The sequence below is a fragment of the Salmo trutta genome, chromosome 18 (assembly GCF_901001165.1).
Source record: "Salmo trutta chromosome 18, fSalTru1.1, whole genome shotgun sequence".
Taxonomy (NCBI): domain Eukaryota; kingdom Metazoa; phylum Chordata; class Actinopteri; order Salmoniformes; family Salmonidae; genus Salmo; species Salmo trutta.
In genome coordinates this window covers 54,320,595-54,335,383 of record NC_042974.1, presented here as the reverse complement: position 1 = coordinate 54,335,383, position 14,789 = coordinate 54,320,595, and the positions used below count along the sequence as shown (strand labels likewise).

Below are 14,789 nucleotides of genomic sequence, written 5' to 3'. Positions count from 1 at the left end.
GTGTTTGGTTTCATTCTGTTGAGACATTTTCGAATGGCTAAATTAAGTTCAAACTGTTTTTAAAATGTTTTGCTCGTATTTCGTTTAAGATAGGTTATAAGTAGGCCTGTTGTAAAAGAAAGATCATTAGCTTATTGGTGTCATTTGTTCAGTAGCCTATTGTATAGGGACTAACCTTTGTTGAGAGGCCTATTCGCTTCAATATAGCCTGTTTAAACCAGCTCTTTAAATACACTACATCTCCAAAAGTATGTGGACACCCGTTCAAATTAGTGGATTCGTTCCATGATTTTGGAATAAGATGTTATACGACGTTCGAGTTGTTCGATTAGTGTCCACATAATTTGTATGTATGTAAAAAGTATTTTGTTTCATTCTGTTGAGACATTTTCTTTGGCCAAATTAAGTTACAAACTGCATGTTTGCCGCAATATAATATAATTACTATGTTACTCGCATTCAAACTATAAAAAACAAAATCAGGGCAAGATGCAAAAATAAACTTATTGTAATGCTGCAATATAATAACCTGTTTGTATTTTCCCTATAAGCAACGGCTTATTTTACTTTTGACATTACCCTAATAAAGTTTAGAAAATGTTGTGAAGGTTTGGTGGCTATTATACGCTTTAGCTACTGCAGGCTATGAAGGCAGTGCACATTGGCGCTCCAACGGACTCCGGCAATTGAACTTGAGGCGAGGAAGAATGTTGTAGGCCTACCAGAGTTATTCCTTTAATCTAACAATATAACGCTCCTCTTTATATGTTTGAAATTAACAAATTTGTCACGTCCTGGCCAGCAGATGGAGCTGTTGTAGTAGTTTTGGGGTCAGGACGTGGCAGTCTTGTATGTGTGTGATTGTTCTGTGTTGGTCTTGTGACTCCTGATCAGGAACAGCTGGGAATCGTTGTTCCTGATTGGGAGTCATATATGTAGGAGTATGTTTGTCACTTGGTTTTTGTGGGTAGTTGTTTTTGCACTGCGTTGGTGAGCCTGCAAAACTGTTTAGTGTTGTGGGTATCATTTATTGTTTTGTCAAGTGGATGCTTTACTCTTTTTTTTGTTAATTAAAATATGAGTATCCACAACTCCGCTGCATTTTGGTCTTCCCTGCAACACAACGAAGGATTTTGTGACAGAACTACCCACCACCAAAGGACCAAGCAGTGGAGAAGAGGACAGAGGCAAGTGAGGGAGGAATGTTGGAAGCAGCACGCTCGGGAGGTGATGGATTCCTGGTCGCTGGAGGTGTTGACAGAGAGTATTGACTGGACATGGGAGCAGTTGCGTGTCCACTGTGACAACCTGCCTGGGAGGCAGGTAGAACCTGAGAGGCAGCCCCAATAATTTTTTAGGGGGGGGCACAAGGGCTATTTGGCGGGGCGAGATTACAGACCCAGGCCAGCTCCCCGTACCCTTGTAGGGCAGACTGGACAGGTCCCGTGCTTTGGGGTTGGGGCTGTGGTGAGGCCTGGGATTTTCAGGCCGGTAGGCAAGGTACCAGCGCCCCGCATGTGCCAGGGTGAAGTAAGCATCGAGCCGGAAGGGGTGATGCCAACCCTGCGCTCAAGACCGCCAGTGCGCCCTTTCGGTCCGGTGTTTCCCGCTAGACGCACTAGCATGGAGGTGCGTGTTCCCAATCTGGTACGCCCAGCACCACGCACCAGGCTTCAAGTGCGTAAACCCAGCCTCGCCAGTCAACAGTCGCCAGAGCCGCCCGCCAGTCAACAGTCGCCAGAGCCGCCCGCCAGTCAACAGTCGCCAGAGCCGCCCGCTAGTCAGGAGCTGCCAGAGTGGCCAGGCTGCCAGACTGGCCAGACTGCCCCGAGCTGCCAGACTGGCCAAACTGCCCAGAGCTGCCAGACTGGCCAGACTGCCCCGAGCTGCCAGAGTGGCCAGACTACCCCGAGTGGCCAGACTGCCCCGAGTGGCCAGACTACCCCGAGTGGCCAGACTGCCCCAAGCTGCCAGACTGCCCCGAGCTGCCAGACTGCCCCGACTGCCCCGAGCTGCCAGACTGCCCCGAGCTGCCAGACTGCCCCGAGCTGCCAGAGCGGCCAGACTGCCCTCCGGCCCAGCCCGAGTGGCCCGTCTGCCTGGCGCAGCTATCGGCGCCACCGAAGTGGGCGACGCCGAGGGTGGAGCAGGGTCCACGTTCTGCACCTGAGCCACCTCCAGGATAGGTGGGTTGGGGAGGGAGGGTGTAGCACAGTGCCGTCGTTGCCGGAAGCCACCCTCCCTTCCCTCCCTTATTGTTTAGGGGTTATTGTTTATGGGTTTTGTTGGGGATTTTGTTTGTTGGTGTTTTTTGTTGTTAGGTGCATTCTGGGGTCTGCACCTTGAGGGGGGGGGGGGGTACTGTCACGTCCTGACCAGCAGATGGAGCTGTTGTAGTAGTTTTGGGGTCAGGACGTGGCAGTCTTGTATGTGTGTGATTGTTCTGTGTTGGTCTTGTGACTCCTGATCAGGAACAGCTGGGGATCGTTGTTCCTGATTGGGAGTCATATATGTAGGAGTATGTTTGTCACTTGGTTTTTGTGGGTAGTTGTTTTTGCACTGCGTTGGTGAGCCTGCAAAACTGTTTAGTGTTGTGGTTATCAGTTATTGTTTTGTCAAGTGGATGCTTTACTCTTTTTTTTGTTAATTAAAATATGAGTATCCACAACTCCGCTGCATTTTGGTCTTCCCTGCAACACAACGAAGGATTTTGTGACAAAATTAGCCTAAATCTGTATAGCAGTAGTAGCCAATCTGACAAGGAAAAAGAAATGCATCTCCGTGTTGGAAACATGCCACTGGGATATCTCTCTCTGTCTCTATAGGCCTAGGCCTACGCTTCTCGTCCTTATATATACAGTTGAAGTAGGAAATTTACATACACCTTAGCCAAATACATTTAAACTCAGTTTTTCACAATTCTTGACATTTAATCCCAGTAATAATTCCCTGTCTAATGTCAGTTAGGACCACCACTTTATTTTAAGAATGTGAAATGTCAGAATAATAGTAGAAATAATGATTTATTTCAGCTTTTATTTCTTTCATCACATTCCCAGTGGGTCAGAAGTTTACATACACTCAATTAGTATTTGGTAGCATTGCCTTTAAACTGTAACTTGGGTCAAGCATTTCGGATAGCCTTCCACAAGCTTCCCACAATAAGTTAGGTGAATTTTGGCCCATTCCTCCTGAAAGAGCTGGTGTAACTGAGTCAGGTTTGTAGGCCTCCTTGCTTACACCTCCTTGCTTACACACGCTTTTTCAGTTCTGCCCACAAATGTTCTATAGCATTGAGGTCAGGGCTTTGTGCCATTCCAATACCTTGACTTTGTTGTCCTTAAGCCATTTTGCCACAACTTTGGAAGTATGCTTGAGGTCATTGTCCATTTGCGACCATTTGCGACAATAGAAGCTCACCTGAGATGAGAACAGGCAGCTGCTCTTAGACTGTGTTCAATAGAAAAGAGTAGAATAGAAGCTCACCTGAGAGGAGAACAGGCAGCAGCTATTTGAATGTGTTCAATAGAAAAGAGTAGAATAGAAGCTCACCTGAGAGGAGAACAGGCAGCAGCTATTTGAATGTGTTCAATAGAAAAGAGTAGAATAGAAGCTCACCTGAGATGAGAACAGGGAGCAGCTCTTCGTGTTCAATAGATTAGAATAGAAGCTCACCAGAGATAAGTACACAGAGCAGCTCTTTGACTGTTCAATAGAAAATAGTATAATAGAAGCTCTCCTGAGATAAGTACAGGGAGCAGCTCTTTGACTGTGTTCAATAGAATAGAGTAGAATAGAAGCTCACCTAAGATGAGTACAAGCAGCAGCTCTTTGAATATGTTCAATAGAATAGAGTAGAATAGAAGCTCACCTGAGAGGAGTACAGAGAGCAGCTCTTTCTGTTCAATAGAATAGAGTAGAAGCTCACCTGAGATAAGTACAGGGAGCAGCTCTTTGAATGAGTTCAATAGAAAAGAGTGGAATAGAAGCTCACCTGAGATGAGAACAGGGAGCAGCTCTTTGAATGTGTTCAATAGAAAAGAGTAGAATAGAAGCTCACCTGAGATGAGAACAGGGAGCAGCTCTTTGTGTTCAATAGAATAGAGTAGAAGCTCACCTGAGTTGAGTACAGGGAGCAGTTCTTTGTGTTCAATAGAAAGTAAGCTCACCTGAGTTGAGTACAGGGACTGTTCTTTGTGTTCAATAGAAAGTAAGCTCACCTGAGATGAGTACAGGCAGCAGCTATTTGAATGTGTTCAATATAATAGAGTAGAATAGAAGGTCACCTGAGATGAGTCAGGGAGCAGCTCTTTGTGTTCAATAGAAAGTAAGCTCACCTGAGATGAGTACAGGCAGCAGCTCTTTGTGTTCAATAGAAAGTAAGCTCACCTGAGATGAGTACAGGCAGCAGCTCTTTGACTGTGTTCATGGAGTTGACCAGCATCACGCGGTGTTCCTGGTGGGTCAGCTCCTGCTGTCGCTCGTCAATCATCTTTGCCATCTTCGTCATCCCTGGACAGGAACAACAACAAAGGATCGGTTATATAACATGTTTCTCTCACGTAATTTCCACTTCCTGTCAACATGCCATCCATGCAGAGAACATCAAATCCACATTAGGTCATCATGCCACGAGCATAGGGTGTTGAGGTGGGATTGATGCAGGATCCGTTTGTGTTTTGCCCTCTACCTGTTTGTCTGTATACATTTTAAAATGCAAAATACATTTAAAAAAGTCATGTTAAACATTTATGAATAAAGCATATATTATTGTTATTATGCATTATATCATCTCAGTAGCCAGGTATTGGTAACTAAAGTATGTGGTTTTGACATGTGGTTGTATGCAAATGTACTATGAAGGGACTGACCTGGACCCAGGTTCTTTGTGTATGTGATCAGGTCCTCCATAGATTCCACCACCTCTGCCACGGTTAGGTACTCCAGGATACCTTTGCAGACGCGAATGATTTTACGAACCTGCAATTGAGCAGAACAACACAAAACAGGATCAATAACCTACATTGTCTTGGTCACCCAGCTTGGTGTGGAAATTAGATTTGGAAATCCGATTTGAAGTCAGATTCATCTTTTTAGACTAGTGTTTCAAGCGAGACCTTTCATTCTTGGACTCTAAACTCCATCTTCATTGGCTAAAGACTTCTTATTATGATGTGTGAATCACAGCTGAAGGTGAATCTTTCAGAGTGATTATGCTTACGTCATATTACATAAACGCTATCTTGGACTTAAATGTCCAAGACAAATTTCCCCTCAGGACAATAAAGTAAATCCTAATTAATTGTTGGTACAGTATTTTGTCTAGCTATGTAGACTGGATATTAATGCTGTGCTACTGACATTTCTGTCTCTTTGTCCTGCTCTTTCAGCTCCAGACCAGCTGCATGTGTTGTGTACTGTGTGTGTGGTTACTGTACGCCTCTCCTCACCTAGTCCCAGTGCTGCTTTATAAACAACTTACCTGGCTCAGTCCCAAAATGCACCCTATTCTATGTCTCTATACTGTACTGTGCTACTATCCCTGAGTCCAGCTGCATGAACAGATAAAACAGCATGTCTGTGCTCACTGCCGAGTCTTCATGGCTGCTGCTACTGCCTGATGAGAGCTGATGGCTGGTGATTTTCACCCCCGGGGAGAGAGGATGGGGGAGAGAGAATGGATGGGGTTGGATGGATGGTACGGCTACCTGGTTTAAGACACTAGCTCTAGCCTTCTGTGCTGAGCTGTGCTGTGTTGTAATAACACACATTCGTCCCGGAAAACATTTTGAGCATGGCCAAGGATGGCGGTAGGTTATGCCTGTGTGTAATTAATGGGGTTTAGAAGACGTTCAGTTTGAGGGTGAGATTAAACTGCTCCCAGAACCAATGGTCCTGTACTTGACTGTACCTCAGCCTCGTCGAATGTCAGCAACAGGTCCGATGTGCCAGAGAGGATGCCCCGGGAGCCGTCGATGAGGTAATCTCGAGCGGGGACGGAGTAAGGGTCTGCTTTCAACATAGATGCTGCCTGCACCAGCTTGGTGCATGCAGTCTCCACCCTGAGAGAGGGAAAGAGGAACAATGGAAAACAATACCACTAAACAATAACGTAACATAGATCATTTAGGGTCTCTAAAAGCCAGTAGGGCACCAGGCCAGTAGGGCAAATCTCCTGTTGTTAAAAGTGATCATGGATAAAAGTGTCTATACATAGCAGCAGTGTGTCTAGGTGGAACTGCTGACCTGACGACAAAGAAAAACGAAACGCTCTTTCATGTTTTAAACACAACTACTTTCTCACGTTCTAAATCAGTATACTGCCTCAAGTCATATACTGCAAGGCAAGCAGATGAAGCCCATTGTCAATATGAAGAGCTTCTATTAGTCTCACAATACATCTCACACTATAGCATCCCTGAGCAGGTTTCATGAAAATGGCCTTGGGCGTGTACTGCTGCAGCAGAGGAGATGCAGTATATTTAAGAATCCTGTTAGTCAGCGAAACACAGGCAGGCTCGATATCATAGCCCAAGCCTCATATGTGCCGTATATCATCCATCCCCACGGTACGATGCACAGAAACAGGCAACAAGACAAAGACAGACATGTTCCAATTCCCACATAATCCTGACTTCGAACTAAAGCCTGCGGGCCAAAACCTCTTCTCCTCTGTTTAATAGGGAACTGGGAACTAGCATTATTCGTCCCCCCACACAGTGCTGGAAGGCAAGGCACTGTGTTTGCAGGAAGGGCCAGACTAGAGAAGTTCGGTTTGAGTTTCCATTATAGCTAAGGCAGAATTGCCGCTGGTCTCTTAAAGCCTGTGGTAACTGGTAATGTATGTGCATATTAAAACTGGAAGAGTGCTGGGAAGTGACACTTGCATGCTGGCGGTGTCTGTGTGTAGTTTGTAGTGTAGGCAATGCCAGGGCCGTGTGCTCGATTCCCACTGGGGTCACATGTCACGATTGTTATATAAATAATCGGATCAAGGTGCAGCGTGAGTAGAGTTCCACATATTTATTACAGTGAAACCTCAAAACAACAAAGAATTAACGAACGTGCAGTACGTAGCGCACATAGGCACTAAATAAAACAATATCCCACATCGCAGGTGGGAAAAGGAACACACTAAGTATGAATTAGAGGCAACGATTTCAGCTGCCTCCAATTGGGAACCATACTCACACACCAACATAGAACTATAATAACTAGAAAACCCCCCTAGTCACGCTCTGACCTATTACACCATAGAGAACCCAGAGGGCTCTCTATGGTCAGGGCGTGACAGTACCCCCCCCCCCCAAAAAAAAAGTGCGGACTCCGACCGCAAAACCTGAACCTAGATGGGGAGGGTTAGGGTGGGCAACTAGCGTCGGTGGCGGCTCCGGTGCGGGACAAAGTACCCGCTCAGACCGCGGATCTGGCCATGAAGCCGGGCTGAACACCGTGCCCGGACTGAGCCACGGAGCAGAGGAAGGCTCCGGCCGTGGAGCGGGACTGGACGCCGTGCCTGGACTGGGCACCGGCGCAGAGGAAGGCTCCGGCCATGGAGCGGGACTGGACGCCGTGCCTGGATGCCATACCTGGACTGGGCACCGGCGCAGAGGAAGGCTCCGGCCATGGATTGGGACTGGACGCCGTGCCTGGACTGGGCACCGGAGCAGAGGAAGGCTCCGGCCATGGAGCGGGACTGGACGCCGTGCCTGGACTGGGCACCAGCGCAGAGGAAGGCTCCAGCCATGGCACCGGCGCAAGGAAGCTCCGGGCCGTGGACCATCACTGGAGGCTCTGGACTGTGAACTGTCGCTGGAAGCTCCAGGCCGTGGACTGTCACTGGAGGTTCCGAGCTGTAGACCGTCGCTGGAGACTCAGGGCTGCTGACACTCTTCAGGGAGAGTGCGGGGAGCCTGCACAGTACATACCGGGCTGGGGAGGCGCACTGGAGACCTGGTGCGTGGAGCCGGCACAGGTTTCACCGGACTAATGACACGCTCCTCAGGGCGAGTGCGGGGAGCCGGCACAGGATGTACCGGGCTGGGGAGGCACACTGGAGGCCTGGTGCGTGGAGCCGGCACAGGTTGCATCTGACTGATGACACGCTCTTCAGGGCGAGTGCAGGGAGCCGGCACAGGACGTACCGGACTGGGGAGGCGCACTGGAGGCCTGGTGTGTGGAGCCGGCACAGGTTTCACCAGACTAATGACATGCTCTTCAGGGCGAGTGTGGTGCAGAATACACCTAACCAACATCTCTCTCCGATCTCCCTCCTCCAACAGCTCCATCGACTCCCAGACGGTCTCTGGCTCTCTCCTCGGCTCAGCCGACCACCCCTTGAAGCCCCCCTCCCAAAATAAATAATCTTGGGGTTGCCCTTTGGCTCTTTGTGGCCGCTGACCCCTGCATCGTCGCTGTCCTCCATTACTCCTTGGCGTCTCCCGCCAAGGAAGGGTCTCGCATCCACCCAGTATTTCCTCCCATGTCCAACTCTCCTTTACCTCCTGGGCACGCTGCTTGGTCCTGTAGTGGTGGGATATTCTGTCACGATCGTTATATAAATAATCGGACCAAGGCGCAGCGTGAGTAGAGTTCCACATATTTATTACAGTAAAACCTCAAAACAAAGAATTAACGAACGTGCAGTACATAGCACACATAAGCACTAAACAAAACAATATCCCACAACGCAGGTGGGAAAAGGAACACACTAAGTATGATCCCCAATTAGAGGCAATGATATTCAGCTGCCTCCAATTGGGAACCATACTCACACACCAACATAGAACTATAATAACTAGAATCCCCCCCCCCCACCCTAGTCACGCTCTGACCTATTACACCATAGAGAACCCCGAGGGCTCTCTATGGTCAGGGCGTGACATCACATATAAAATGTATGCACTCAACTGTAAGTCACTTTAGATCAAAGCATATATAGTGTATTATTAATGCATCGACACTGAACAAAAATTACCAGTTTTACCGAGTTACAGTTCATATAAGGAAATCAGTCAATTGAAACAAATTCATTAGGTCCTATTCTATGGATTTCACAGGACTGGGCATAGGCCCATCCACTTGGGAGACAAGCCCACCCACTAGGAGCCAGGCCCAGCCAATTGCAATGAGATTTTCACCACAGAAGGGATTTATTACAGACAGAAATTCTCCTCAGTTTCATCAGCTGTCAGGGTGGCTGGTCTCAGACGATCCTGAAGGTGAAGAAGCCGGATGTGGAGGTCCTGGGCTGGCGTGGTTAAACGTGACCTGCAGTTGTGAGGTCGGTTGGACGTACTGCCGACTTATGGTAGAGAAATGAACATTGAATTCTCTGGCAACAGCTCTCGTGGACATTCCTGCAGTCAGCATGCTAATTGCACGCTCCCTTAAAACTTGGCATTGTGTTGTGTGACAAAAAAAGCACATTTAAGAGCGGCCTTTTATTGTCCACAGCACAAGGTGCACCTGTGTAATGATCATGCTGTTTAATCAGCTTCTTGATACACCACACCTGTCGGGTGGATGGATTATCTTGGCAAAGGACAAAATGCTAAAAATTTGTGCACAAAATTTGAGAGAAATACGTTTTTTGTGCGTATGGAACATTTCTGTGATCTTTTATTTCAGCTCATGAAAGATGGGACCAACACTTTACATGTTGCATTTATATTTTTTCAGTATAATATTATGTGTGTTACGTTAGTGCAGCCAGCACTGTCCTTCAGCAGCCAGCCCCATGCTATGCTACATTGCTGGACCAGACCAGGATCTATGCACACGCTAATTATAGTGAAGGAGATATATATAGTTAAGGAGACACATTCCAGCATGTGTATCTGATGGATGAAGACAGGGTGACGATGTGACTTTAAGGTGCCAAATGGGTTCAGGGCGCCTCCGGGACCTCTATGACCTACGCCTGCCAATTGCTTTTCATCCGTGAACTTGTTGGGCGTCCCGTGACCCCGTCGTGACCCCGTCAGCCCCTATTGTATTACTGAGTTATAGACGGAGGTGACGGGGGCGAGGGTGTAAAGGTTAAGAAGGGATCGCAGAGTCACAGCAAAGCAGCTGAGCTACAGATTATTGCTAGATCGAGTGGAGTAGGAAGAGATCTCAGGAGGGAGATACCGCAGGAGGAAAAATGTATATCCCTCTTGATTAATTCATTCAGGGAGTGACTTATCGTTAGACTACTGTTTAAAATGATAAAAAGGTAATATAGACTCAGTGGCCAGTTTATTAGGTACCAGGTCAAACCACCCAAAACACCCAGCCAATGTTCTGCACACCACTGTTGTACTGTGCCGATATTTGTCCGTTTGTGGCCCGCCTGTTGCCATTCTCCTTCAACCTCTCATCAATGAGCTGTTTTCACACATAGGACTGCCACTGACTGGATGTTTTTTGTTTGTTGCACCATTCTCAGTAAACTCTAGACACTGTCGTGCATGTAAAGACCAGGAGGCCGGCCATTTGTGAGATACTGGAACTGGTGCGCCTGGCACCGACGATCATACCACCCTCAAAGTCGCTTAGGTCACTCGTTTTGCCCATTCTACCATTCAATCGAACGCCTTGATGCCCGTCTGCCTGCTTTATATAGCATGCCACGGACACGTGACTCACTGTCTATAGGAGTGAACCATTTTCGTGAATGGGGTGGTGGACCTAATAAACTGGCCATGTGAGTGTAGATTGAATCAATACGTCCAAAGAAAACTACTGTCTGAAAATATATTTTAATAGCATGTCTTCACTAGGGGCTTAGCTTTGGTCGAGGTTGTACAAGAGCAGCTGTCCAGGAAGGAAGACCATATAGAAACCTAACAGTGTTCCTTTCTGCTTCCTCTGTTAGTGAAGAGCCCCTCCATAGAGTCTCTCCATGGGCAAATAGTAGCCTATGAGGCAGCCAGCAACTCACCCCAGCACAGTGTTTATAATACACCATGGAAGCACAGGACTGACTGACTGAGGCGCCACTACCAGCCCCCTAACCCTAAGGGCCCTGGTCAAAAGTGCACTATATAGGGAGTAGGGTGCCATTTGACACCCATCTGAGGCAGTAATTATAATAGACCAGGGAGGGCAGGGCTGTGACTCTGAGGCACTTAACATGCCATCTCTGATCTCTGCGTGCTGGCCTGGGTGCAAGCAGCCATTACTGTCTGCAGCAGATAGCAGAGAGGGAGAGAACAGGACAAAGAGAGAGTACAGAAGTTCAGACTCATCATCGTTAACTAATGACTAAATTGGATAGATTGGTAAATAATAAATAAGGTGAAAAAGTTTGAGGGCTGAGAATCGAGGAGAGTTGTTCTTTGTGTACTTACTTGATGAAAGCTGGAGGCATATCTCTCTTCATTATCTGGTCCTCCGTAGTCTGGACAGTGTCTTTCCCCACCTACAACAGAAACACAGGGAGAGCACATTACCACATGCTGTAGGGACAGTTTCCTGGACACTCCTATAGACTAAGTAATCACTTTTATATTAGTTAATGGAGAGTCTTCATTGAGAATCTGGGTCCGATAAACCCAGAACCTTTGAACTTCCTTGTTGTCTTTAATCATGTATTGTCACATCTTGTTAGTCAACGATGATATAAACAATTGTCTCAACAAGCAGGTCACTGGAGGAGAGCCAGGGCAACACACACACACAAAGTCATGTGTAAAACAGCTGAACCCCTCTTCTCTTTCACACATGGCTACTATGACTCATTTCTCCCAGTATGACCTCACATTCACACACAAGGATTGATCGAAACTATTCATAGAAGAAAGACAAAAAGTCTATTTGTCAAGTACAGAGAGGAGTCGTTTCTTATTGCAGATGTTTAAACCCACGGACAGGGAGGGAACCCCTCGGTGTCAGTTATTGTCTCGTAGTCTCTCCCCGACCCGATAGACAATTGAGCCCAGAGCTTCGAGCTCGCTCTGCAAGCGAGGCTGTTAATGTCCGATTCAAATGGGGCTTGTTGGCTGACTGATCCCGTCACACACACACACACACCCACACACACACACACACACACACACACACACACACACACACACACACACACACACAGACACACACACAGACACACACACACACACACACACACACACACACACACACACACACACACACACACAGGGTCATATTCAACAAAATGTTAACATGCCCACTGCAACTCTGGTTAACAAGCACCACGACTTCAACTTGATACTACGACTACAACTTCATCAGCTACACTGGTGTATCTAAAAGCAAGGATTTATATCGACATAGGAATTTTGGGAACTTTGATACAAAGGGAAATTATAATGAAGTTGCATAATAAACTTACCAAAATGATAGGTTGTACAGTTTGTAGTATGTTCATGAGTATTTCCTGACCACGTCAATAGCCTATGGGGCTACAACTAGTAGGGTTGTTTCAGGCCAGGTCACAAAGTCCACAAAAAAATCATGAACCTGCTTATTAGGAATGGGACATTAGTGGCGAGGTGGTGGGACTCTAGACTCTTAACTGCTCCACCAGTTCATCACAGTCAGTGGCACAGCCATTCATTCCAGAAAGCTGACATCATGGAGTCTGCATGGGGCAGAGCCAGAAGCACATCCCTCAACCCCATTACTGTCTTCTCATTGGTCCAGTGGGACCGTGGAAGAAGAGCGTCCACCACCACCGTTTGTTAATTAAACACAAAGGTTGATGCCAGGCTAAAAGTGGAGAGAGGCTGAGAGAGAATGGGCCCCGGGACTCTTTCAGGTCATGTCATAAAGTTACAAACAAAAAACTCCTGACCCTAGTAGTTATTCGGAATGTGAGGTGAAAGCTCAAGGATGCTTCAAAAGTAACCAGCTCAGCTCGAGACCGTGAGCAGCACAGCCATTTCAGAAAGCTGACATACTATAGAGTGGTCCGAGTTGGACAGAAGCACATTGGTTTCATCGGTCCATTGGAAGAAAGTTACTGAATAGGACTCTCTCCTGCCCTTTAGTTCAAATCCACCCAGTTGGTTTGTGTGTCCTACATCTAAAAATGACTCTCCCCTGTTCCCCTAACCTTTAATTGAATGGCCCTGTAACTACCCTGGAACACTGGATAGTTGTTTTTGGCTTCTGTTCAGAGCCACTTATGGCAGAAATGCCAGGGTTGCATATGCTAGCTGCCACCTCACAGAGAGAGCTGAGCAGTTGCTTTAGTTTTAGCCTGGCATCAATCTTTGTTTAATTTATAAATGCTCAGTGGACAAAGGTTACAGTACCAGTATACGGCTGAACCAAATATTGCAATTTGATCAAATAAAATCTTATTGGCCACATACACATGGTTAGCAGATGTTAATGCGAGTGTAGCGAAATGATTGTGCTTCTAGTTCCGACTGTGCAGTAATATCTAACGTGTAATCTAACAAATTCACAACGACTACCTTATACACAGTAAAGGGATGAAATTGTACATATAAATATATGGATGAGCGATGGCCGTGCGGCATAGGCAAGATGCAGTAGATGGTATAGAATACAGTATATACAAATATGAGATAAGTAATGTAGGATATGTAGACATTATTAAAGTGGCATTATTTAAAGTGACTAGTAATACCTTTATTAAATCAATTTATTAAAGTGGCCAGAGACTTGAGTCTGTGGCAGCAGCCACAGCCACTCTATGTTAGTGATGGCTGTTTAACAGTCTGATGGCCTTTAGATAGAAGCTGTTTTTCAGTCTCTAGGCCCCAGTTTGATGCACCCGTACTGATCTCGCCTTCTGGATGGAAGCGGTGTGAACAGGCAGTGGCTCGGGTGGTTGTTGTCCTTGATGATCTTTTTGGCCTTCCTGTGACATCAGGTGCTGTAGGTGTCCTGGAAGGCAGGTAGTTTGCCCCCGGTATTGCGTTTTGCTGAACCATGAGGGTGTCCAGACCCCAGTGGAATCTTTCAGAGTACTAAACCCTGACACATGGCCAGAAGACCAGGCCAGCCTTCTCACTTTTGGCGATGATGGTGTGGCCGACCTGATGAGGCATTCAAGGAGCCTCTAGAGAGGTAAGAATTTATTTGTCACTACATGGCCATATGAGACTGTAACGCCCTGGCCATAGAGGTTTTTTTTTGTTATCTACTTTGGTTAGGCCAGGGTATTACATGGGTGGGCGTTCTATGTTTATTTTTCTATGTTGGTTTGTTTCTTTGGTTGGCCGTGTGTGGCTCCCAATCAGGAACAGCTGTAGTTCGTTGTTGCTGATTGGGAGACATACATAGGCAGCCTGTTTTTCCTTTGGGGTTTGTGGGTGATTGTTTTCTGTGTAGAGTTAATCCTGACAGGACTGTTTTGCTGTCGTCTTTTGTTTATTTTTGTAGTGTTCTCTTTTTCAATTAAATTTCAAGATGAACACACATCCTCCGCTGCACCTTGGTTTCATTACTACGACAGCCGTTACAGAGACACATGTTATGTTTGCATATTTGCAAACTCACTTTCTCTGTTCAATCCTGCAGATCGGGGTGCAACATGGCTGCAATCCAGGATGAGTGGCAGGGGCTGAAAATCCTGGTCAGCCACAATTTCAAGGACAAGTTCTACAGTGGCCTGTGGGAGGCCATGTTGACAAAGGACCCCTACAGGGAAGATTACAAGGTAGACTAACAGTCCTGAGTGGTTATGTATGGTATCCCTCTCTGGTTGGTTTTGATAAGTTAAATGGTAAGACTTTAAATGAAATTGAAAGAAATATTTTCCCTAGAACATACTGGAGCTGGTGCAGCTTATGCTGGTGCTGCCCATTTCA

At 46.7% G+C, this 14,789-nt stretch overlaps 1 protein-coding gene across 2 annotated transcripts in view; it reads right to left on the bottom strand.

Moving 5' to 3' along the window:
- vclb (vinculin b) overlaps window positions 1-14,789 on the bottom strand; it is a 64,968-nt gene that overhangs the window by 24,776 nt on the left and 25,403 nt on the right. For both annotated transcript variants that reach the window (XM_029699058.1, XM_029699059.1), the window contains exons 2-5: window positions 11,337-11,407; window positions 5,912-6,062; window positions 4,872-4,980; window positions 4,390-4,512 (exon numbers count right to left, since the gene is read on the bottom strand). In XM_029699058.1, the coding sequence (XP_029554918.1) occupies window positions 4,390-4,512; window positions 4,872-4,980; window positions 5,912-6,062; window positions 11,337-11,407 (454 nt within the window). The remainder of the gene's footprint in view (window positions 1-4,389; window positions 4,513-4,871; window positions 4,981-5,911; window positions 6,063-11,336; window positions 11,408-14,789) is intronic.